General features: G+C 45.9%; 2 protein-coding genes across 2 annotated transcripts; one reads left to right on the forward strand and one right to left on the reverse strand.

Moving 5' to 3' along the window:
• Nucleotides 1-536: 536 nt before the first annotated feature.
• On the reverse strand, nt 537-11,689 carry LOC135401053 (monocarboxylate transporter 10-like). Its single transcript, XM_064633189.1, has 9 exons — nt 11,122-11,689; nt 9,944-10,305; nt 7,324-7,416; nt 6,105-6,224; nt 5,185-5,325; nt 3,905-4,130; nt 2,366-2,474; nt 975-1,070; nt 537-823 (listed from the first exon to the last, which is right to left on the reverse strand). Exons 1-8 carry the CDS (start codon nt 11,372-11,374, stop codon nt 995-997), a joined length of 1,380 nt encoding a protein of 459 aa, XP_064489259.1. The 5' UTR covers nt 11,375-11,689; the 3' UTR covers nt 537-823; nt 975-994.
• A 4,467-nt stretch (nt 11,690-16,156) lies between these two features.
• Nucleotides 16,157-25,972, forward strand: LOC135401054 (uncharacterized). Its single transcript, XM_064633190.1, has 10 exons — nt 16,157-16,161; nt 16,981-17,081; nt 18,205-18,306; nt 18,369-18,506; nt 22,403-22,635; nt 23,351-23,475; nt 23,571-23,688; nt 24,615-24,776; nt 25,527-25,652; nt 25,708-25,972. Exons 4-10 carry the CDS (start codon nt 18,482-18,484, stop codon nt 25,897-25,899), a joined length of 981 nt encoding a protein of 326 aa, XP_064489260.1. The 5' UTR covers nt 16,157-16,161; nt 16,981-17,081; nt 18,205-18,306; nt 18,369-18,481; the 3' UTR covers nt 25,900-25,972.
• The last annotated feature ends 175 nt before the right edge of the window (nt 25,973-26,147 follow it).

The raw sequence follows: 26,147 nt of genomic DNA on the forward strand, positions 1-26,147 counted from the left end.
CATGAATGATTTACGAACCCACGCGGATGACCCCATATTGAAGTCAACAACGTCACGCTAAAGCGAAGCAGCGGCTAACGGTTCTGATGTCTCGGGGCCCAAATGTCACTGTCGACTGCTGTCGCCATGTTGAGAATCGTACTCGCGCCCGTTCCACGACCTACCCTAGGGTTACCCTACCCCCATGGTCACGTGGTACAACTCCTACTCGAGGGTTAGTTGTGGAACGCACCCTAAAATGTCCCGTGCACTCCCTGCTTAGCCACCGAGCCTCCGCCAGCTCCGACTGATTGTGCACTTCGCGGTCGAAGTATTGCTGCTTTCTACAGGAAGGGAGATCTCACGAATCAGGTCAACTGACGACGATATTCCGCAACCTGGAACAAAGCGTGTTGCAGTTCCCCTGCCGAATAGCAGTAACCATCTAAGAAAGAGACTAGGTTCAACAGTACTTTTAACAGCAGGATTCGACGCCGCTGATCAGCACGAAATGTTGTCTTACAGAGAGCGCAAACGGCGTTGCTCAACAACGGGTATAACGCTCCACATTGAGAGCAGGTCAGGTTTAATAAGGACACAGATACAGCTGCAAACAAAACTTCTGGAACTGATCTGCTCGCATGCCGTGTTTCCAGCTTGGAGGTCGTCTCAAGGAGGTACTTATTTCCTTTCCTGATTAAGTTCCTTCCACCAGGTATTATCGTCCGCATGTGGCTTGCTGTAGTTGTCCTTATCACAGGCACGAAGCATTCAGGGCTTTAGTTTACCGCTGAAGACGCTGACAAGCATGCCACCAGCCTCCACTTGGGGAATTTTCATTTTCCTGAGTATTTAAAGTAACACATACATTGCGATGACACGCCTCCCTTCAGAAATAGTGTCACTAAATAGGGTGCAACTAGTTACTGCATTCAGGAAAGTTAAAGAGGCTGAATGTGTACATGCGTCAAGGATCCAAAGAATTAGGTACGTACGTGCGTTAACACCTCTGTTTTCAGTGGACATCACTTGCATCAGTGGCGACGCGAGTACCTAATGGTATTTCACGACGGTTTTCTGGTGTTCTCGTGCTGGGAAAAGGCAAGGGATATTATCCGTACATTATACAGGGTGTCCCAGCTAACTGCAAATATATTTTTTAAAAATGTATATAACACTTTTTCCAAGATGAAATCAATTGCAATATAGCATATGCTGAAGGGCACTCCCTAGGAGGGCATTAGCAAAGTCCAAAGGCAATGTCTTCATTAACTTTTTAATTATAAATGCAACAAAGTTGTCCCAATGAGAACATCTGTTCCTTTCGGTCACCTGACTTCGTAGCCGTTTTCAGAACAAAAATTCGTTCGATAGATCGCCCGCAAAAAATTAGTGAAGGAACGTCATTTTTTCTTTATTTTGTTCATTGCGCATCTTCGCAGACGCGTATTTCCTTCATCCTCAACGTGAGAGGGGAAAGGAGTACAGTGCCGCCTCATGCGTCGAAGATGAGCTTTAACTTGCGGAAACAAAACAAATGTATCGGGTGACTCTATCGGAACTGGCCGTATCTTGGGTTGCATTTTTTGTTTCCTTTTAATCTTTTTCCAGGACGCGAGAGGCGATAGTGTGCTCTTTCTCCCTCTCACACTGGGGGTGAAGGAAAGACGCGTCTTCTAAGAAGCGCAATGAACAAAATAAAGAAAAAAATGGCGTTCCTTCACGAATTTTTTTGCGGGCGATCTATCGAACGGATTTTTGTTCTGAAAACGGCTACGATATCAGGTGACCGAGAGGAACAGATGTTCTCATTGGGACAACTTTGTAGCTTTTATAATTAAAAAATTAATTAATGAAAGTTAATTAAGACATAGCCTTTAGACTTTGCTAATGCCCTCCTAGGGAGTGCCCTTCAGCATATGCTATATTGCAATTGATTTCATCTTGGAAAAAGTGTTATATATATTTTTTAAAAATATGTTTGCAGTTAGCTGGGACATCCTGTATATATATATATATTTCTAGCTCTGCTTCACACTCGTTTATCGAAGACCTTGCTGGCACGCGTCTGAAAACATTTGGTTGCTTGTGGGCTACTTTTGCAATAATGTTGGAGTGGATTCTGCAGATATTGATTCCTATGTCCTGCTCCGTAGTCGATATTTCTTTCAGGCATTTCAGATTTTTGCTTGGCTGGAGTGTTTCCATTCCATATCAACTGATACAAGCTACATCGAGCTACATCAATATAATATCGTGACAGGTGCGTTTATGGTGGTAGTTCGGTGTTGCCTGAATGCCTGTGACAGTCAGTTTTTGGAAATGCATTTTCAATCTCATTTTGCGTGTGTATTGAAAACAGAGTGAAGCATCATCTGTTACTCACGATTTTTGACACTTGTATGTGAAACACATCAAGGCGGCAGCAATAATGGGCGGTATCCCAGCAGCCAGAAACGCTGCCGTGTAGTTGCCAAATCTATCGTACAATACACCTACCGAACAAACACAAGATTACTATGATCACACAATTGCAACTACAGTCGCGGATGCCGAATATTGTACAAAACTGCAAACTATTTCCCACTCTGGCAATATTATGTGTGGCCTGTTCTATACTGCGTTTTTATTTATTTTTTATTTTTATCATTTACAGAAGTTTTATAAAAAAGTTATACGAGTAGCATATTTGTGGTTTTTGCCTTTTTGTTCTACGGCCACGCGGACATCCTCTGGGAGAGAGTATATGTATACTACAAGATGACTAATTACCTGAAATTCATTAATTAACTCTTTAATAGACCTCTACCCGAGAAACGTCGTCATGACGTCATCAGACTAAAACCGAAACAGATCGGAAGGGGAGGGCTAGGTTCCACGAATGGGCACCTGTTTGCTGCCTCCTATTGAAGGAAAAGTAGGACCGAAGGTCGCGTCCCATTCAGAGACCATCGTAATCCCCTCAAGACCGTGGCTTGATTCGTGACCTCGGGCGCGACCTTGTTCGTCCCCTAGCTTCGGGCGTAGTTCAGCTCTACCAAACTGGTGGCGCTGTAGAACACTATGACGTCATTTGTTTACAAACAGGGAGAGGTCGATTAGGGACCTTCGGGCAAAGGCGAGGCAGCAGATTGAGAGGCTGCCCTCGTTGAACGCCATCCCACGTTTAAAAAATCCTGTAACACGCGCGTGCGCTAAAATATCCATCCCCGACTTTTGACACGCAAATCAGACGAACCCGAAAAAGCGCGCCTGATGAGCCCATCACCCTCACCGACGGAGGTTTATCTTTGCCGCAAAGCGGTTTATTTGGCTAGCTGAGCGGCACCTACTCCAATCATCTCCGTCGCTCCAAATCACCCGTGGCCCTCTGACGTGAAATGGGCTCTGTACTCCCCGCCTTCCCGGTCGCCGCGGTTTCAGTTTTGGCTCGTTTGCGTATGAAAATTCGGGGATGGGTATTTTAACGCACGTGCGGTTTCAGGATTTGTTAAACGTGAAACGGCTTGCAACTAGGATAGTCTCTCAATCTACTATCTCGCTTTTGCCCGAAATCTCCTAATTAAGAAGTTAATTAATTTTAGGTAATTAGTCATCTTATAGTTGCACACTTTGTTCGAGAGGATGTCCGCCTGGCCGTAGAACTCAACTGCAAAAACAACATCAATGCTGCTCTCATAGCTTTTTTATTAAAATTCTGCAAAGACAAAAAAAAAGAAAGACACTGTATATCTTCATCAAGCGCCATAAATACCAGTAGCAAACTCTCTGACGTGTTCAACTACTTCTTTTACTGAATGCACGCAACATGCACGACTTTGCTGCACTTAAGACTGTATGCACGCAATTATCCAACTTTGAATTTTGGGCCCATGTGACGGCAATAATCTCACTGCAGTGACTGCCAGACATGCGCCTCACCTACCTGCCACAGGAGGTCCAATAGTCAGCGGTAGTGCGCAGAACGCGAAGAGAAACCCAATGGCTTGTGAAGAGCCCTCCTGACCTACCAGGTCCCGGGCAACGGGTGCTATCAGCGAGATGAAGCAGCCGTCAAAAAGGCCCATTAGCAGACAGATAAACACTAGGCCCACGAAAGTGTCCGCCAGCACTATGAACATTGTCAGCGTTCCGATGCAGACGAAGGAGATCTGAGTGAAAGCATTGCCTGGATGTTGCTGGTATACGCAGAACGTTCACTAGTACCGCGTGTCACACGGCGAATTGAATGTCATTCCCAACGAATGACATTCGCACTGAATGACATTCCTTTCGTGTCACGCGGTGAAACCAAATGGCAATACATATGCGAATGATATTCGCTGAGTTCGGGGAACTCATTCGCTTTTCCCCCTCGCACCGATTGCGTATCCTCGCAGTAGAGAGGTAGCAAAAACAACAACGACAAACCGTTTGAAGAAATGAAAGACGAATGAAAAGTTGCACCCCAAGATTTTATCACGAATTCGATAACTTTTTACACGAAGGAAGGAAGGCAGAATACTGTTTTTCTGAGAACTAGCCTCGTTCCCAGTCGCCATGTTGCCAAGTGCGCTGCAGAACTGCAGATAGGTTTCTTAGCTGTCGTTGCTTGTGGTACTTAGCCAACCAAAGTGTCGTCGAAAACGCAACGATTTTGTGAAATAATCTAATGTTTCGCTAGTTCCGAGAAATAAAAATATAACTACTGTCTACCTGTATAATGCCAGACCCTATATACGGCTCTGTATAATGCCAGAGCCGTTTATTAGGAGAGTTTGGCCACTGGGGGAGCCTCTCTCAAAGCGCGTCATTTGACGTCACACGATGGGCAGCGCCAAGGCCAGTGGCACCATTTTGGATCTGAGCTGTCGCCTTGAAATCTTCCGTTCTGCCATTTTGGAGCAGAGGCACAGCCTTGAAATTCCCCCGTGCCTCCGCGGCTTGCTGTTCATCCCGGTCAAATGGGCGGAACAATGACGGCTCTGACGTCCCGATCTCCCCATCTCCAGGCGGCAAAAGATCACAGAATGGCCAAACTCTCCTCATAAACGGCTCTGTATAATGCTTCATATGTTCGGCCCCTGGTGTACTAATTATCGACACTGACATCATTTGCGAATGACGTTCGTGTAGCTTGATGCAAGACAAACGATTCGCTGGGAATGCCACTCAGTTTGTCGTGTGACAGGGGTATAAAGAAAATGAAGAAAGAGAGTTGCATACCTGCTGTAGGACAATGGGATTGACAGCAGGAAAATCGGCAAGCTTTCCAAAAACTATCCTGCCGATTCCTGATGTAACGCCGAGGCAGACCACAAGTTGCTCACCGGTTGCCTCCGGAAGAATGTCGTTTGCGTGCTTAACCTCAACAAGGAAAAAGAAAATATTGTGTAGCGAATGGCTCTCAATAACTATACGACCGGATGCATGCAGTAAGCAATCTCACTGGCCCATGCTCTACAAGACAACGTTTTTCAGATCAGCCTCTAAATGCCCGTGTCTGCCTGTATCGGAAATTCACAGTCGTGCTCTTCTGTGCAACGAGAAATTCGAGTTACCACTATCTCTTGAAATGCGTCCTTATTTGAAATAAGTCTTTATATGCATAATGTAGAGGAAATGTTGCAACAAGAAACATGCGAATCTCCAGTACCAATGGCGTGTACACTGGGATACAGTAGGCTTCAGAGTGTCTTTGGTTGATGTAAAGAGAGAGCAGAAATATCCCGTTCCCGAGAAACATGCATTATCATTTTGGTGAATACGCGGGAGAATGGAGCTTGGGTAGGTTCTTGCTTGTCTATTAACATTATCTGTATCTCACCGAAATAAACGTATATCCCCCTCCCCCTGTATCTCACAGTAGCTCACGGTACACGTGCCAGTATTCACAGTATATCCGCAACCTCAAGAAAGAAACTTGTCAACGTATCGTTTCCTCTATAGGGCGTGCGTGGTTTATAGAAGCCTTCATGTGGTCAGTTTAATCACTTTGAAATTGATCACAATTGTAAGTTTTCCATCACGTACAAATGCGCGGTTGTGCAGGGCGTGCCTGATGCAACAGCGTCTGGAAGGACAATCCTCGTGTAATATAACTGCGAAGCATGAAAGGTGCGCTCGGTTTAAATGCTTATACTCACAATATGGACATAAGATACAAAATAGCCAAAGAGACCGAATGGTATCGCAGCGGCCCAGATGACGTACTTTCGGTTCTTCCAGATCGTTTTGTTCAACAGGCCACAGCAGGCGTTCTTTTCCTGAAGCACAAAATACTTCGTGGTACAAACATAAAGGGTAGAATTTGAACACAGTTCCCGTTATCTATGTCAGTCTTTTAGTTGGACATTGAGACGTACGTCTTAATTTTAGCCACATAACGCACTAATTACCAGATTTGAAAGTCATTGGGAAGCGACACTATATTGCAGACAATTAAGTTGATGGTACGCCCACGTACTGTCAAGGTTGAGTCTTCAACATGATCCGTCGGTCACCCGTTACCTCTTTATGGCTGCCGTCTTGGCAACAAAGCGCAAGAGCAGTATAACTATGGTGGACTGGTACCACTTCAAGAATGGCTGATTCCTAACCAGCACTGGTAGTACGAGCACATAGGGGCGGGACAGGTACAGTCGTCCATGTGAGTTATTGTCACGCACTGGCGCCTGGATCGTCGTTCGTGGCAAAGCAGAAGCATTTGCCGAATTAGCAGTTGCCCGTGTCACACGGGAAACGGTCCTTTCTCACACGGTTCTGCGCATATGCTATGTGACCCTGACGGTGCCGAAGAAGGTTCCCTACATACCCTCACCTTCACCCTATTTTTTTTTTTTTTTTGCAGACGATCTATCGAACGGATTTTTGTTCTGAAAACGGCTACAGTATCAGGTGACCGAAGGGACCAGATGTTCTCATTGAGACAACTTCGTAGCTTGTATAATTCAAAAAGTTAATTAGCGATTTTTAGGTAATTAGTCATTGGACGGTTGAGCAAGAGATGGCCAAGAACGTCCGCCGGCTCAGAGATGATAGAAGTGAAAACAGGATGTCTATAGCCCTATAGTTTTTTATGAAAAATCTGTATTAAAAAAGGACACCCTGTATATACTCATTAGAGGCATAGATGCATTTGGCTGACACAGTATTTACGGATCGACGTTGCCATCACGTGCCAATTACGCTTTACGAGTATTTACTAATTTATTGTCCACTGTGTAGCACTGCCCAGCGCGAACGCAGTGACGTTCAATTTCCCGTTTTGGGTACGACTCGTTTTTGTTTCTCGGACTCTGGACTAATATTTTGACAGATAAAAGTTTTATACTGTAGAATTAGAGAAGGACGACATGTTATCACCTTCGGGTTATTCTTCGGAGCTGCAGCTGTTCCTGGTGGATACTTGAACGTAAAACCGCATAGAGCAACTGTCGACATGAGGGCTGCAACCACCTGCAAATAACAATACAGAGTGATCCCACAAACAAAATTGAAAAACGCAATCCCTATATAACCGCTATTGAATTTTTTATCGCAATCACTTTCCACAAAGACAGATATAAAGTGAGATGCGTAAGGGTAAGAGTAAGACGTGTGAACGGTGCTGGGTATACTGACCAGAGGGCCCGTATTTCACGGACGCATACATCCAAACTGCCGACTGATTGACATTCTATACTCTTCGCCGTCTAAATTAAAACGAAATTTTTCGAAAATAGGTCGCATTTTGCTCTGGGAAAATCAGCAGAAAATCACCCACTAACTGCGTCCGTTGTTTATGTTTATCGGCTTATTATTTGCTGTGAAGAGAAAAATGTGCATAAGTCATCCCAGTTATTGTTCCGACTACAGTTCAATTGCTATGCGATTTCGCGCACAAGACTGAGACAGACGGATAGATAGACAGATAGGAATTTATTGTCATCCATTAAGTATCAGGAAATGCAAAAGAACAAAAACAAAAGCTTTATTTATTTTATTTTTTTACTGACTCACAAGTGTGAGGTTTCCACTTCCAAAACGTAATGGGAAAACCTCAGTTCCGTTAGGATCATACAATGCTCGGGACTATGCCCAGAATGATGGACTAAAGATGCCCAAAGTCAGGCCGTACGTAACAAAACATTACGCAGTGCTTGTTCGCTCAAAGATTATGAATCTGTAATGTTCGACAGCATCTATCTGTCAACTTGTCCGTAGGTATATAGTCGCGTAGTAATAATGTAGCATAAGGCACCTGCAAGAAAGCCCACGAAAGATTTATCCTCGCAAGCATCGCCGCTTTTTGTAATTATCCAGAAGTCGATTACATGAAGATTCGATATCCATTTCGTGAAAACCACTCAAATTTTGCACCTCACTGCAAAGATTCCTAGAGAGCACTTCTCTCTGACCTGAGAGCACTTCTCTCCCAAAACGTGTGTCCGTCTTCGCTTCGATCGGCATATTTCTGATCATCATAATTGCGGTAGCGGTTCCTCCTGTCTCCCGTATTGCCCAAGGGGCATCGCAGTCTCGACAGCAAGTATATCGTTTCTGCTTCGCTGGCGGACGACGCTTGCTCCACTGCTTCTTCTGCTCTGCCGTGCTCACCTAGTATGGCGGTTCTTTGGTGCCGTTCGCCTGGAATAACTAGATTGAGAGAGATACGGCAAAAAGTTCTTTCTTTCGTTTTTGTTGCCCGTGGATCGGTGGAGGACTAGGAAGGATCATATCACTGACTATCCTAGTTTTCTGACAGGACATCATCTGGAGAAAAAGAAAGCTCTTCAACTTCGTCGGTCGTTAGTAACTAGAACGAAGGTAAAAAGATTTATCATGTTCTAACGCAACTAGCCAGATTGCATATGATGTGATGATGGATCATTGACTTGCACGTTTAGAACCTCTTCCACGCAGCTCATACCCGTGCAACTTTTTTTTTATTGAACTGACAACATCGTAATGTACACGGTAAGGCACTGTAAACCAGTCGGATCATAGCTACAAGCTAGTGCGATCCGATAATATTTTTCAACATTTACTTATTCAAACGCTTCAGTTGCATTAAGAAAAAGAATGGCTGAGGAAACACAGATTTATACAAGCGCTAAGATTACACAATAACAGAAATATAAATATATATTATAATCCTATTTACTATGACATTACTATATCGACATATACAACAAGAATCGAACAGAAACCTCCGGACGGCTAATTTGAAGTGTTTGGCTACAACGACATCTAGGGGCAAGGAGTTCCACTTTAAACACAAACTCACATCATACAACTCATACCAAACCCATCCTGTCAAGACAACTCATACCGCACTCAACCCATACCAGGACAATTCATACCAAGACAACCCATACCAAGGCAAGGCAATTCGGCTCCTGTGGAACGTGATGAACGTCTGGGGAAGGCACAGAAAGCTGAGGAGTTGAAGGAGAAGGAACTGGGATATCATAAGTGTGTAACCGGGTGCTTCAATTGATATTTTGCAATGTCTGCAGCATGCTACCCTGTATTCCCCTGGCTACAATGGCCATGTAACTCAGAATGAAGCACATCTTTCGCGGTTTAATTTCGTTGTGAATTAGGACAACAGCATGCACCGCAGCAACTCACATGTTGCCATATACTGAATACTGAATAATATACTGAATCATATGCATATCTCGGTTACACCATGCAGCTGGCCTGCTTAACTCTTCTGTCTACACGTGTGGAGAAAGAGGGTTGCAATGTCATGTTCGAGTAAGACTATTTTGGGTGCCAGATCCGCGTGCTCACTTCCAGTTTTCAAATAACGGAATACTGATAGCACAGTCATTTTTAGTATCCCGTTGCAAGAGCCGGGAATGTGGCTTTGGAATATGATGGTTTCTCCCAGATAGAACCCAATAAATTCAGGTTACAATCACTGTTCTTCTTCCGTCACGCAATGTGAGAGGCCTACACGGTGCTTCACAGTGGTCCCTACGTAGTTTCTACTTGCCTGTAGAGTGTGCTGCAGTTGTATCGTCCTCAAGAGAAAACGAAGCAAGATGGGTAGAAGGACAGTAAAGACAGAGCTTCCCGCTGTTGCTATTCCATTGACTAGTCCCACGCGCCGATCGAAGTAGTGGCCTAGGATCACCAAAGACGGCGTGTATGCCAGAGCCGCCCCGACGCCAAGCAGGACACCGTAGGTGAGCCACAGAACCTCCAACCTACGAACCCAGGAGCTGAGAAAGACAGCAGTCGTAGCCAGCACGCCACCGGCGATCACGGTCGGTCTGACACCGAAGCGATCCGTCAACAGGCTGGAGACAGTGGACAACGAGAACGTTGCACCTACACAAATGCTTCCCACCAGTGCTGCAGTGGAAGGGATGCATGTACATTCGTCAGGTTGAGTTGTTTTGACTGAGTCTATATGATGGACACAGAGGTCACAAACTACCCGTTCTTTTCCTTCAGCACCTGGCGCTATGTTTAGGATACAGCTCGAACACATTTGCATCTAACTTTTACCACGCGGTTTCGCTGATGGCGTGTTCCTGCACAATATGCATCGGTCATGAACGGTAGGTTTTATATCCCTCTTTATTTCTGGCTTCGAACGAAACATTCATGTTCTATAGTGGTGAACGCAAGATGAAAATCCGAGCACTAGGAGCTGGAGACGTTCACTTGCCCTGTACATGGTGTTCGTTGTAACATTGTTCGCTATAGTGGAACGCAACACAGCGATACATCGCAGTGGGATAACCAGATTGGTATACGCGAAGCAGAAGTCAAAAGAAGTTAAACAATTCTATTTTAGTGCCCCATTGCAAATGTAAAACGGTGATCGCACAGCTAGCTGAGCGAGTTTCTAGTTTTTTCTTTTCTTTTTTACAAAGGATTTTTATTTTGAAAAACGCAATTTTGTTTGAGCAGCGAACCTAATCAGCAGCCGAGAGCCGAACAGCACTGAAAAGTTTTACGAGACGCACAAGAGAATACTCAAAACGTTGCACTATATTAATTTTCTTGATAGTCTCAGGATTCGATCGGCTAACGTGAATCTGAGCTACTCACTGAACTAGCTGAGAGCCTAAAAGGCGGTTGAGAAATGACACTTGGGTGCACTATACACCGCGATCAAATTTCGTCACGTTTAATTGAGAAGCAGAGGAAATTCGTACTCACACGTGTATGACGCTGCGTTCTTCTTATCATAAGCCAAATGAATCATTTCCACGTAGAGGACTCCGAAGCTATTAATAAGGCCAAACACGACACCGTGAATCCAAAACGAACCGAAGCAAACTATCCAACCCCAACCACCTTCGCGCTGTCTCGCCGTCTTTGTTTCACTCTCCTCGCCATCCTCACCATCACAAGTGACCACGTGGCCGTCACCAGAAGAACTCATATCCTCACCGGGAGCTGTCCCAGACATGGCTGGCTCTTCCGCAGGCGATGTCTACAACGATCGAATGGTGACACACACCACACACCCCGTCTTATCACAAACGGTTTACAAAAGTTCACACTTATTGCGGCGGAAACAACAGTGTGTGACGCACAGGAGTATAGCCCGGAGAGACGGCTGCCAGCTGTACGTCCCAAGATTCAAGTCGCGTTCATTCCACAGTGGGTTTGGGTTCAGAGAAAAAAAAGAAATGCTAGATTTCTTCTCCAGACACGTGGGTAAAGCAATGCGACGTCATAACAGAAACCTTGCTCTAGCCTTCCGGAACTTCGACTCCGGAGCTTGGGCCTTCGACGCCGCTGTGTGTGAGAGCTCGTCTAAATATAAAAGTAAGGAGCGAGACTTGCGTCAGACCCGTGGCCGACATCCAGCCTTCGCAGTCTGCTCCGTCGCCGGGGGCGTCTAATAGGACACATATTGGTTCTGACGGAAGTTTAATGGAAAGCGACCGTCATATTGGAGGACCCCACTTGTTTATTACTTGATATTGGGCACGTATAGTCGCACGGTAAATGACGTGGCTGCAAGTGAACCGAAGGAAGAACAGTTTTTTTTTCTTTTGACCTTAAAGTTGTGTTTCGAACACGCGCATGCGCGGATTTTTTTGTCGCGTTTGAAAATGCTGTAAATTTTGATTGCGTTATTTCGCGAATACTATATTTGCGTAGATATCTGTGGAAACAGATAAATGCACAAGTTGCGCGGACGTTCTAAAAGAAAGTGCGCAAGAAGCATCTAACTTGTTGATGTCTCGCTCAGAGGCAGAAAAAATACCCATCTACGAACATCGAAAGCATTTTTGAAATGCAGCAGGCTGACTTAGTTGGCAACATGAAACGCAGCGGGACGAAGAAAACGTCATTTAAAGGGACCATGAAATGATTTTCGCGAATTCCGAGTACTCTGCCGGAAACGGTTCTCATGATCCATCACTATCATACAGACGTCCACTTTTAACCGTATTCGGTGCACCGGGGGCGCAGTATCCGCACAAAAATAGCGGGGCATGACCGTCGGATACATCCCTTCAAAGCGGCTGGGAGCATTACACCCCGCGGGACAACGTGGTTGCATGGTGTCGGTTTGAACAACAACGACGTCGTATATCTGCCGTCAAGATCAGTAGAAATATGTCGAAAGGGAAATTGTCAGCGGTGGAGGAAGGTATTTCAGTACATTTTTACGGTTAGTACATCGTACGCTATCGCCTTTGCGTACGTAAGGGATAGCGTTGATGATTCTGCGCATGCCCATAGCATAAAGAGAGCTGCGCGCAGTGCGCAGAACCACCAACGCTATCCCTTACGTACGCTATCGCCTTTGCGTAAGAACTACTAAAGCTCTCTATTATGCGACGCACACAGCGTCTATAGGAATCGTTCCGTACGCAGGAGCTCCCAAAAGGCCACCGACATTCACTAACGATGAAGAAGTTTGAAAACGTGCTCCCGTAGCCATGATGACAATCCACGGCTACATTACACTTCTGGCATATAGGACTCTGTCAACGATTAAATACGATCTTAGCTCCAGGTCAAATTAAAACATATTTTCCGGTGCAATTTGCCCGTAAAAGACCATCCGCGAATCGGCAACCACAATAGACCTCTCCCTGTTTATAAACAAATGACGTCACAGTGTTCGACAGCGCCACCAATTTGGTAGAGTTGAACTACGCTCGGTGCTAGAGGCGAACAAGGTCGCGCCCGAAAGCCACGGTCTTGAGGGGATTACGATGATCCCTGAAAGGGACGCGACCTTCGGTCCTACTTTTCTTTCAATAAACCTCTACCCGACACGTCATGATGACGTTGGTAGACAGACTGAAACAGATCGGAAAGCCCTTTCAGATACCATCGTGATCCCCTCAAGACCGTGGCTTTTGGGCGCGACCTTGTTCGCCACTATAACTTTGAACGTAAGTTCAACTCTACCAAACTCTTGGCGCTGTCGAGCATTATGACGTCATTTGTTTACAAACGGGTAGAGGTCTATAGGAGGCAGCGAACAAGTGCTCGCTCGTGGAACCCAGCCCTCCCCTTCCGACTTGTTTCGGTTTCAGTCTGTCTACCAACGTCACGATGACGTTTCTCGGGTAGATGTCTATAGACCTCTCCCTGTTTGTAAACGAACGGTGATGCTGGTGCAAAGGCTTGCCGTTGTCGGCCTCACAGAGGTGGGCAACGTCACGACTGAGGGAATGTGCGTCCTGGGCCGACTTCTAAGGGAACTGTGCCGGCATATGTCTGAAAGCGTCTGAAGAAGACCCAGGAAAAACGTCATACAGCACAGCCGGCACCTGGATTCGAACCCGGGTACCTCCCAGTCACGTCCGAATACAATATCAACAGCTACTGGAAACCCCTGATGTATCAAGAAACTCATTAACATGAACATGGTGCTGACGTCATTCCGTGACGACTGCTTGATGAATGAAGCAGGGTTTCGACTTTCGAGCAATGGTGCGCTAGGATCGAGATAAGTCAATTTACCTCGCAGCCGACGCTTCTTTAGTGGGTTTGGAAGCTGTGATTTATCACAAGATCATCGGGAAAAGATGCACACGCATCGAGAACGTTATCGGGAACAGAGCAAAAATACGCGCACATTGAATGTGAAGCTCTAGCGCTTATTTTCGGAGCGAAGAATAAACTTCTACCCGACAAACGTCATCATGACGTTGGCAGACAGACCGAAACCGAAACAGATCGGGAAAGAGAGAGCTGAGTTCCAGGAATGGGCAGTTGTTCGCTGAAAGAAAAGTAGGTCAGAAGGTCGCGTCCCTTTCAGAGACCATCGCAATCCCCTGAAGACCGCGGCTTTCGGGCGCGACCTTGTTCGCCACTAGCTTTGAACGTAATTCGACTCTACCAAACTCGTGGCGCTGTCGGACACTATGACGTCATTTGTTCACAAACAGGTAGAGGTCTATTAGGTGGATAGTTCGTTCCATAACAAAACTGAAAAAAGAAAAATGTGCTGGACGTGTGCAAAAGACAATGAACAACTCCCTGTTAATCGCTTTCGCTCGAAATCGACGTATTTTCCCCGGCTTCCGTATTTTCCTGTGGGCATCGGCAGCGTGGCCGAGCGCCAGGGAGCATAATACGGGAGGGGGCGGTCGGCTCGCGTGACGTTTCGTGACGTTGCTTCTGGGCTGGCGATAGGAAGCCGCATCTCGATGCCGGGGAAACGGACCGCCCTCTGGACGTCACATTGTTCTCAGTTATTCAGATCAATAAGATTACTGCAAAGGACACTGTACAGGCTTTCGAGGAAGTATTTCTACCTCTACGTCAAGGACATTATCGTTTTCCAAAAGCTAGAATACATTTTTGTTTTACGGGTTATTCCGTTAAGGCTGATTCACATTACAGTGTCTATACGGATGCATACAGCGTCTTACGTGTACCTTCGTTCTATCCTGAAGGCGAATCCGTTGCAATGATTCGCTGTCAGCTCAACGTCAATCGCACGCAGCCGAACGCACGCATTGAGACGCAATAGTGTGAACCGTGCTTCATACTTGTCCCGTCCCGTCCGCTACACCCAGGGAAATGAGGATCCGACCGCACGGTAAACAACATCGGCTCTGTCCCACGAATGGTCCACGCATCCAACGACTACGAGACGGTGCTACCCTTGTTGAAGTGCCTTGTTACACATTTTGAAATGTAATACGTTTCGTGCGCAGACATTTGACGGTTTTGCTACATCGGAAAATGTTCACGATAACAGTTCCGAAACCATGATAGGCCAATCGCCAAGCTTCTTTGAAGCGGGTGACATCACATGGCGAACTTCCTTTATCGTATTGTTTTCGTAGAGAACTATAACTCCCTATTACATCAGTGACTAATACAGAAGTCATCCTAGGTTATCCCCGATAAACGTAAAAGAACGTTCTTTGCCCCGATGTGAACCTGAATTGAAAGTTTCACATAGAAAAGGGTAATAGAACCGGAGAAAATAGGCACCGCGAATACTGAAATTCATGCGGCTCTGGCCACGGTCACTGTACTCCAACCCTAACTTTCTTGAAAGGCAAGCGCGTCACACGGGAAAGACGAAGTCTTTTGCACGCTTAGTACCCGCGTGCACACGGGTTCTTTCGGAATCTGACTGAAGAAGACTGCATCACCATTCGACGTGGCGGCACAGATGGAATCACCAACGGTTTCTGAGGAAATTCAACAAATCAATTCGTAAGTATTATGGGGATACAAACGACAATGTGAGGAAGCCCTGGTAAGTTTGAGCGATGCGTGTCTTGTTTCCTACAGGCAGTTCCTTACCTCTCTGTATAATCCCGAAGCGGAAGGTGGTAAGCGCACATTTTTTTGTAATCATGCATACCACACTGCCACTGATGGAATCCGGATGGATTCCGAAACGTCAATTTTATTCACTGTTTTTAATTGTTGTGAGCCGGTGTGAATTTTGGTAATTAAAGATGTATGTTCCCGGCCTTTGGTCAATCTTTATACCACACTGCGCCACATCTGCCAGCGTGGCCTAGATGGTTGCCATACTATAGAAGAAATAGACTTGATAAGGCTCCATAAGTCTGCAAGGACGTCTGCAACAAGAACAGTAAAAGTGTTCATAGGCTTCTCCGTTCAGCGTCCTTTGAAATCTAACATTTTGCTTCTCATTTTGCCGACATAGACCACGTTGTGTTTTGCAACTTTTTTTTTTTTTTTTGAGCAAACAAATGTGACACTTACCTGTTTATCTGTTCCAGGGAAGCAGTCGTAAGTACTATGGGTATCTCGCACACATATCCCTATAGGCATGTGAACTGTCTAACTGATGTCACATGGGCTTCACACGCGAGAACGAAATGACTGGGCACGGACATTGTCACGTTTTTCTATTCATTTGCATAGATAGTCGTCATGCGTCTGATCTGTGCTCACATCATACAATAAACGAAATCATGGTAATGACGTATTAGACGTGCAAAGAGAAGCTCCCATCACACCGATCTGATATACGACTGTATCGTATAGACTGAACTATGTAATCATTGTTTGATCATTTACACCAAATGACACATGTTGGGGACTATAGTTTAAAGGAGCAAATTTACCTCGAACTTATATTTTCTACTGTGTGATATGATGTTACCCCGAGGAACTGTCACGCAAAATACATCCTTTGGGAAGCGCGCATTTCCATGCAGAATTAGTTCTCCTTCTGACGTGTCGTGATGTCAGACCATACGAGAACGTTCATTGGTTGCCGAGTATCGTCTGCTACAGCGCAGGAGCAAGGCGGCCGTGAATGTGTGTCCCATGGCTTCTAGTCCTATTTTCTACTCGTCCTGACACATTTTTCCGAGCCGTTCCCTTCTCATTTAAAACAGACAATTACAGGGTACTACAAGCCGTGTCTCTGCAGTTTGCGTATGTAGTCGCACATGTACTTCAATGTTTTCTTTTTGCTGTTTTCGGATCAATCCCAGTTTCCTTCAGCTTATTTCAGTGTCGCTGAACGCTGTCAGAATGTCAGTTTTGAATTCCATCCAACTCCTGGCTTGAATTAAATTGCGGGGTGTTGATTCATTCTAGGAGCTTTAGAACCAGAAACGTAGTGATTCTTGGTTGTGCCGCCGTCGTCGTCATCGTTTTGGTCACACTAGCCGTTAGTGACTATACAGAACCGCCTCAAAGTATGTATAAACATTTCCAACAAATATAAATTATAAATATAAATATATAGTTATATAATATGTATACGTATACATATTATAAATATATATGTGACGTAACGACGAAGCAGACTTGTGCCCGTTACCAAAAAATAGGAACTAAATACCGTTACCCGTTACTTCAGAAAAAGTAACTAAATACGTTACTCGTTACCAACATACAAAAGTAACGAGTTCTCGTTACTCACATGTAACGAGTTACTTTTACGCTACCGCCGCATAGTTAAAGGAGCGAACAAACATGCCGTCGCTTGGTTTTTTCAAACGCGTTTTTTTTTGTAGCCATAGCACAATTGGTGCTCATTCTTGGGAAGGAGTGATGGTCGGAGGTTACGGATCGCACGTAGTCATGGGTCCGTGGGTCCGATCCACGCATTGCGCCACACGGAGTGCCGAAATGTGCTCCCCCGCGCTGAAGAAAAGGAACGAGTAACGTCAGTAACGAGTTACTAATTTTTGTAACCGTTACTATTACCATTTTTTAAAAAGTAACTGAATCGTTACTTCGTTACCAAAAAAAGTAACCGCTATCAAGTAACGAGCTAGGCACAACTCTGCGACGGAAGAGACCGAACTCACGCTCGTGCATGGGCAGGCATATTCGTTAAACTGACATTGCTCGGGACGGATGTTCCTGTGTTCATCACATATATATATATTTGTCCTGACGAAGACAGTGCCACTGTCGAAACGTCGACCCCTTGCCCATTTTACTTTTTAACGTCTCCCTATGTAATAAACTAGTGTGTGTAACTTCCCTAAAATCTGGTTCCGCGTCTTTTTTTTTTTTTTTTGAGCCCATTAGTTCTTTCAATGATGTCAGGCAGCCAGTTGTCTCTTTAACTGCTGGTTGCCTTGCCGTCCGTTTCAGCAGTCATTCTTCCTTGTTTCCGTGTCGTGTCATCCCTCCTCTGTCCCCTTTCTCGGGTCCATATTTTCTCTTCCTTGTTTGCTTCGCCAAAGCTCCGAGTTTTACCACTTTATTTAGCATCTTTTGTGTAGTTGCCTTGCGTTAATGGTTGTGTCGGGGAAGAGTACATCAGGGAACACGGCGGTTCTAAGTGTATTTTTTTTCTGTGGCAAGGCCCACCTGCGGCTTCACCAACGATACGCAGTGTGCATGCAAGAAAGCACGAGGAGGACAATTCCGTAACAACTGGCTTGGCTGCAAAAAGTCCAGATGAAGGTGAGGACCTCGGTTCACCATTTTTGCACCAAATACAACGTGTTCCCCTTCGATTGCTCCAGGGGCGTTGCCACTACTGTGCCACCTGACTGCTCCCAGCCTGATTCCTGGAAGGTCAGGTGCAACTCTCCTACCCAAGCCTTGTATCTGTGATTACCTACTCCTGGAGATTCGCATGAACGAGGACGGATCGTACAATGGTTAGTTTCGTCGCTGTGTGTGTTAGTTTGCTGAAAATTGAGATTGACCTGCTCATTATACTCTTCACTCGAAACGCGTACGTAGACCATACAAAGGCAAAACATGTTGCATAATGTAAAAACCCCCGAGACTAGGGAACACGAAATGACAGACACAACACGAAGTCTCAAAAATGAAAACTACAAACCTTTTTACAACATCATTTGAAGATAGAGAGGATATAAAGGATAATACAGCGTTGTCAATTACACTCAGGTAAATCTCGGAAAGAACAGGCGCGATGCTCGAGCCAATACAGGTACCAGTTTGTTGGGTGTACAGATGCCTGTCAGTACTTATGGCAGTTGACCTCAGATAAAGTTCTAGTAAGCGCAAAAATTCAGTCACAGATATACCAACTTTCGATTGAAAGCGCACCAAGTTATCTTCAAGAGTCTGCGTACTCTAATCAACAACATATTCTCTTGCTGTGAAAGGTATAGATCCTTGATGTATAAGGAAAAAGCAAAGTTGTTCAGAATTTTTCAAAGTTAAACCGCTAGGGACAAAAATAGAGGAAAATCCATTTTGCAAAAAGATCGAAACAGTTTTTTGTCAGGTTTGATTCTCATTGATTACGATTCTAAGCGGCGCATCCACCTCGTGATCCTTGAGCAAGAACTTTACAGCGAAAGTTCCACGAGAAGCAGAGCGTATACAGTTACATAGGGCGGTCAGATCATTGTCAAGAAGAATAGAACAAATCGACTTCTTGATTTTGTCCAAAGCATGGTTATACGGTTTCAAAACGTTTCCAACAGCTGCCGACCTCTTAATGCAAAAACACTTTCAGGTAGGACAGCGAATTTTGCAGACTTATCAGTTTGCAACAGACATAAGTTCTTCTCAGACAATTCATTACGAACTAAATTAACAGGAGAGAGATTACGGTTTACGGGACGGTTGTTCGAACCCAGAGTGTGCGAAATGTGGTGTACTGCCTGAGAAATGAAAGACGAGGATAAGGAGGGATCAGTTATGACAGACGAAACCTTATAAATGCAAGCAGCTACATCTAAACGGGAGGGAGTCAAGTTTAAACAAAACTTAGGGCCCTTTGATAAAATCGCGGTTATGCGGGCAGCAGAGGTGGGCAAAACTCCTCACGGTCTTTGCCCTCACCTCGATTTTCCTGGACGGAGCTTTGTCCTCACCTCACCTCACCTCAACTACTTTTCGGAGAAGTTACCTCACCTCACCTAAAAAAAAATTCAGAAATTTTTCCTCGCCTGCCCTCACCTCAAATAATTTTTCAGAAACTTTTTCTCGCCCCACCTCACCTCAAAACATTATCCGAAAAATGTCCTCACCTCACCTCACCTCAGCCTTTCCTGAAAAAATCTTTCCTCACCTCACCTCATCTCAAATTCCGTGAGGTGAGCGGGTTCAAGGCGCCCTCACCTCACTTGCAGTTAGGAGGGTGCCCCTCCCTGCTCAAGGTCGACGCTTCTCACTTTTTTAAATTACGAAAGTACGCAGCGCAAAGCAAGTATCGAGACTAAAGCATCAGGTCCCGACTCTCTGCTTCAGCGGTAGATTGTGACTGTAGGTGTTTGTGGCGCAAGCGCAACAAAGGCCAGAAAGCGCCACGACTGCGGTGAGTACCTGATGAATGGCGATGATAGCTAAAATTATTTACGGATCATGTCCTACGCATTATATCATGGCCGCTCGCCATCAGCTAGTGGGATGGCAGGTGCATTGCTAATTGTCTCGTTCACCGCCTTCGCATGGCATCCGATAGGTTGAGCGCTACAGTGGTGGTCGAATCGAAGCGCAGCTTTGTGAATCATAATCGTATGAGTGTCACGCCATCAGTGCACCCAATGTCGTGCCCCCTACTTTTTGTGAGATGTGCAGCCAGAGTCTCTAGACCCATCGTCAGGACTCAGGACCAGCCAATAAGCATCGATTATTGATAGTGAAGTGCAACGGCTCGCGTCGTTTGGTTTACAACAGTCACTGAAAAAACAAATAAAGTAAAGAAGACAGCCCTAACAACTACCTTTTGCCAACTTGCCTCATATCACCTAAAAATTTTCGGACAAATTTTCCCTTTTCTTCTCTCGACACATGAAAAAAAGTCCTCACCTCACATGAAAAAGGAATCCTCACCTCAGAAAATTTTAACAAAATTTCCCTCACCTCACGTCACCTCCAAAATTTTTCAGAAAATGTATCTCATCCCACCTCACCTCAGGCTTTCTGGAGAAAAAATTTCCTCACCTCACCTCACCTCAAAAAGTTTTTCAGAAAATGTCCCTCACCTCACCTCACCTCAGCGTCTTCTAGGAAGATTTTTCCTCACCTCACCTCACCTCAACCATTGCTACAAAAGATGCTCCTCACCTCACCTCACCTCAAATTCCGTGAGGTGAGGGTGAGGTGAGGGTGAGGGAGCCCTCACCCTCACAAGCCCTCGCGAGGGTGCCCACCTCTGGCTGGCAGACACGGGAGCACAAGTAGGGTTTACAAGGCACGAAGGCGGAAAATTGCGAAACATGTGTTGGTTGGGCAAGCCGTGCAGATGTTTTGTGATATGTGTTGCTGTGCCTTAGAGGAGCAAGAGAGTCACCATGCAAAATATTTTAGCTCAACTGTGTCTCATTACTACGCAATGAAAACGCCCTGAAAAAGCTTCCATGAGCGGTGTGGCGCGACTTTGGAGACCCGGTCTAATCTCCTGGTATGACGTAATCAAGTCCGCGTGACGTGGCACCAGCGCGAGGAGCAACCTCGAGGTCTCGTTTCGCACCTAAAATTCATCTGCCGCGAACACGGGGCGGCGCTCCTTGCGGGGGACTCTTCACGTCACTGAGTGATGTCAGCATCGCTCGCGCTCTTCGGAGTTGCCCTTCGAAAGGGCATGTACATCAGACATCGCGCGTAAGCGTCGTTTCAGGGTAAAGTGTGGTATCGATCAGTGGCTGACGTTGCTTGCCTTGTTCCTCGGTTTCGGCAGCTCGTCGCCTTTGCTCAGACTGTCTTCTTTTGGCGCCTGCTTGGCCCGGCACTCGTACTCCGTTCACACTGCATTGTGTACTTGAATTCAGCCCATACGCGCCTTGCATATCCGCAAGTACAGGCTCCCCGCGTGCTAGACCGCTTCCGCAGATGTGCTCCTCTCCGTGACGTCACCCACCGCGGCCTGGGTACATTGGCTTCCGTTCCGTGACCTACTTTCTCTTACTTCAACTCTCCACTGCCCTCCTCCTCTCTCACGCGGCGTACTTCCCTCTCCACGTTTTGAGGCAGATGCCGCTGCTTGGCTCCGAGTGAGTGATAGTTAGGGGTGAATAGATGTGGATAGTGGTAGTGGGTGGACTGCCTGAACGCATTTTCTGAAAGCTTTTGAAGCGGGCCTTCACAGCTCCTTTAAAGGAGCACTGAGGTGACCCCAAAAATTCCGTTTCCGTTTTTCGCTGCGGAGTGTTCTGCAACGTATAAAATTAGCTACTGCGAAAGAACGACGTACGTGACCTACAGAGCGAGCGCGAGGACTCTGTTCCGCACACCTTTCGAAAATCTTCTCCTCGTGAAAAGGGCGCATCGCAAAACGAGAGGACGCAGTGACGTAACGTGATCTCCCGGCACGTGATCCATGACGTACAGCGACACAGCTCAAACATGTATAACCGGCGCGTGAGCTGAAAAAAAAAGGCTCGGTGCTCTCTCCCCGTCACGCGAGGATCGTGTAGGCCGTCCGGGGCTGCTTTCTCGCACTTCTTCAACTTGGTCAGGTGTCCAGACTGACTTTATCACCCGGAAGAAGCTTGTGCACTAGTTCGCTATTAATCACGCGTATGTCGTGCATTGTATCCATGTGAGTGCTTCTCTATTCCCGTTTGGCGTCCAGCCGAAGAGTTCAACTTTCTTCAAGCTTACAATGGAGAGAGCAAGCTGCTACTTGCCCTCCCTCAGCTGGCGTGGGAAGACTTGGAAACTACGGCTTCGTCAGAAACGTATCTGGACAACGCTCGAAACCTGTATAACACGAAGGGTGTTCGAGGCTACGGCCTTCTGTCCTTCCAATACAAGTTGCCTACTGACCTAAGCCAACAAGTTGGACATATCTCACATTTTTACGACGTGAGTCCAAGATAAGTCTAGAACCAATTTCGTGAACCACAGAATTTGTTGTAGGGAATATAATCTTACATGTAGAAAAACATGTGATATCGTAATTTCCCTTTCACGACAAATTAACGTCCACGCAATGGACTTCATCATGGATCTCTTTCATAATGGACCTTTTTCACAACGCTTCTGCGCATGCTCTGTGATCCTGACGGCGTCGGAGAGAGTTCTCTACATGGTGCTGGCTGTGTGTTGGCGCGCGCCGAACGTGTTTCGCCGGACAGCTGCTAGGATACGACGCGGGTGTGAAAAAGGTCCATTGCTTACGCGCATACACGTGTCGTCGGTGACCATGAAGGCGCCACGAAACCCTCCCTCTCCCTGTGCTCGACAGATGGCGTCTTACGCATTTAGGGGGATCACTTCTGCACCTGGACAGTCCTGCTGGCGCAGCTCCATGATCGGTTTTATGATTGGGACCCACACCTACAGACGTGGAAAGAGAGCAGGAAAGAGATTCATGGGAACAGACACCAAAAAGCATAATGTTCATGTCGTACCTGCATATCGAGCGCCGCCAATATTGCGTGGCAGATCCGTAACATTGTACATACTACTTTACTCTCAGGGTACCACTGATTGAAGACTATGGTGTGAATAACGCTTTGCTCGCATATGCTTTCAGTCATGCTAACATATCTAAAGCGCACACTGTGCAACTTTTCAGACATTGAAGAAAGAGCTCCAAGCGGGAGACTTGCAGAATAAGTTCACAAATTTCTTTTCTGTTCAACCCCGGCAACTCTCCAGTGCCAAGGATACATTCAAGCGACTTCTCACCGAATTGCAGGGGTAAAGTAAATCCCAACTGCTTCAGAATGGCTATTCAGTTTTTCTAGATCACACATGCACAGTTAAATGCGTCTTACTGTAAAATTTATTTGCAGGAGAGTCAAGTTTATAATTCTAGAAACGTTCACAAGAACACACGAGAAGAGCTGCGTGGTGGAGGCCGCCTCGTCTTGGGGTCCTGAAGGTCTTTTTGGAGATTTCCAACCAAACATCGTAAGTACACAGGAAAGGAGGAAAGCAGTGATGGGAGAGTGTGTCCGAGTTGTCGACCGAAAGAGACTACACCATAGCATTTTTATCATTGCTGCCAACACAAAAATCTATTTCCAAAAAACAAACAGTGATGTGCAGTGTGTTGTGCAGTGTGTTCCGCCGCCTGCTCGCTACGAAAGAATCACGGCGGGCATGGTCTATCTGTAGCCGCGGCGCGGCGCGCATGCGCGAGTGAGTAGAGAGGGAAGGAGAGGGCGCGTGGAGAGCGCGACGCGGCGTCGGCAGTGCAGCTGTGGTGGTCGACAGGTTCGGACATGTCCGCATGGACGCGCCTTGGGTTATGAAAGCTGTGCGAAGGAGCGGCGGTGAAAGAAGGCTGAGGCTGCGAGACGGCGCTGCCAAGCTGAATCGAAGGAAGCCCGAAAGCTAGGATCGTGTGAAGGGTTGTGTAGCGTCGGATCCACCAATGGATCGATCTTTTTTTTTTTTTCTGGTCGGCGCATCGCAGACGTTTGTATCAGACAAGAAGAGAACGCGAAACGTGTATAAAACTGCCTGCCTGAAACGTGTGCCTTTTTTCCATACTGCATAATAGAGGAGCCTTGGTCATTTTTCACCGTTGCATCTATCGAATGCGTGAGATAAAACACAGAGCAGGCACAGCATTGAGGTATATGCACGCTCTCAGCAACTCCATATGCTGGTGCTGGTCGAAATGTCGGTGAGAGTATCCCGCAAGACATTAATAAAATCGATTTAAAATTAGCCCATCCCACTTCCGAGCAGCGGGACACCCAACCTTGTCAGGGAAACGATCACTATTCCGTAGCTGACACGCGAAACGACTGTCCCAATATTCGTAGTTGGCAATACCTGGTCTCGCGAGATGTTTGCCCTGAACATTTTTCATTCTCGTTTGTTTCCAGAGGTCGACATTGGACCTTGCAATGTCCATCGACTCCGCTCAATCAACAGTGTACGTTCTTTCTTTCTCGTTATTGGCAACGAAATTCGCATATGTGAAAGGCACACGAGACGACTTAGTGGGAAAGTCATGCAGCTACGCTACCTACGCTAGTTTTTACAAGGTAAGCATTATTGCCATGCAATACCACCTTTCGGGTAATATGAATATCGGGTACTGCAGCTATTTGGTTTTATCGGCTGGGTGGCTAGAATGAATAACTGCCTGGAAAGGTTGTCAGGTGCGGCAAAAATAAAAAAGAAAAAGAATACCCATCTGAATATTCGACAAAAAGGGAAGTAATTAGGATAGTGGGTACTAAATACTGAAAAAAGTAGAAATACCTTTCACGAATCGTACTCAGTAAGATACTAAGACGCCAACAAAAGTATTTAAGGTACCTCCAAGTCTGGGCGCAATTTCGCAAGAAAGAACCGCGAACTATTTCTTCCTCCGTGTGTATGGGTGGAAAATTGCTAAGTTATCTAAGTCTTATTCCATCGAATTCACGAAGAGCACTTATTTACGTAGACTGTTGCATTCAGGAGACAATTTTCGAAGTTCTATTCGAAGACTATTTCCAATCCTGGGGAGCAAATATCGGGGTTAGGGGACTAAAATCGGGAGTAATTACAATCTGTGGGACTAGGAGCTGCAATTATTCTCTGATTTACTCCTTTTTTTCCTTAGAGCGTAGAGATTACGAATAGATTAGATTAAATCGGAAGAAATCCTCGAAAGGCTGTCGGTACCGATATCGGTACTGCGAAAATTTACCGGAAGGCAGTGGGTATTCAATCTAAATTCTACGACATGCATACTGATATTTTTTTATATGCGTATACTATACAATCCACAATTTATTCCATTGCAGTACTGCCAACGCGGTGACGGCGAGGAAGAAAGGTGGACCACGTATGATGACACCAACTTTTACGAGTTCGATGCGGACCCTTCCAACGTGTATAGCTTTGAAACAGCCCGTTCAATAGAGGACAAGGTAATCTCACGCTTCGGAAAATTATCGACTATTATAAGCATGTGCTTATGTGTAGATCCGGCGATCCTCGGCCTACCTGGGGGCGACACGATTGGAGCTAGGCTGGATGGCATTCAACTTGAGTACAAGTATCGACAACGGGACCTGTGTGGGCGAACAGCTACGCCTTCTGAAAGCACGAAGAGTCATTAACGACATCCAACCGAAACATTCCTCACTCAAGCGTCGTGGAGACGCCAATTGCTAGCACTGTCCAAATTTCTGTTCACGAAAGCTTATGTTTCGCTACTCCTATCAATAAAGGAAAAGTGAGAATGGTAGTCATGCGAGCATGGTCGTGCTTTATGTATATGGGTAACATGTATGCAAGTGAGGTATTTCCGCAGGGATCTACATACGATGCAGGTAGTATGTAGTTAGACACAAACTGGTCTGATATGCGATGAAAGACATAAGGCAGGGTGGTAGCAAAAAATTGAGGGAGGGTGTTGGGGG

Source organism: Ornithodoros turicata, chromosome 7 (genome assembly GCF_037126465.1).
Source record: "Ornithodoros turicata isolate Travis chromosome 7, ASM3712646v1, whole genome shotgun sequence".
Lineage (NCBI taxonomy): Eukaryota > Metazoa > Arthropoda > Arachnida > Ixodida > Argasidae > Ornithodoros > Ornithodoros turicata.

Coding starts and splice junctions, on each gene's coding strand:
- LOC135401053 (XM_064633189.1), bottom strand. CDS start 11,374: ATGTCTGGGACAGCTCCCGGTGAGGATATGAGTTCTTCTGGTGACGGC. Junction 10,306..11,121: donor GAACGCAGCGTCATACACGT/GTGAGTACGAAT, acceptor CTTCCACTGCAG/CACTGGTGGGAAGCATTTGT. Junction 5,326..6,104: donor TTGTATCTTATGTCCATATT/GTGAGTATAAGC, acceptor TTCCTTGTTGAG/GTTAAGCACGCAAACGACAT.
- LOC135401054 (XM_064633190.1), top strand. CDS start 18,482: ATGAACGAGGACGGATCGTACAATG. Junction 18,507..22,402: donor CGAGGACGGATCGTACAATG/GTTAGTTTCGTC, acceptor TTTGGCGTCCAG/CCGAAGAGTTCAACTTTCTT. Junction 24,777..25,526: donor CCTACGCTAGTTTTTACAAG/GTAAGCATTATT, acceptor ATTCCATTGCAG/TACTGCCAACGCGGTGACGG.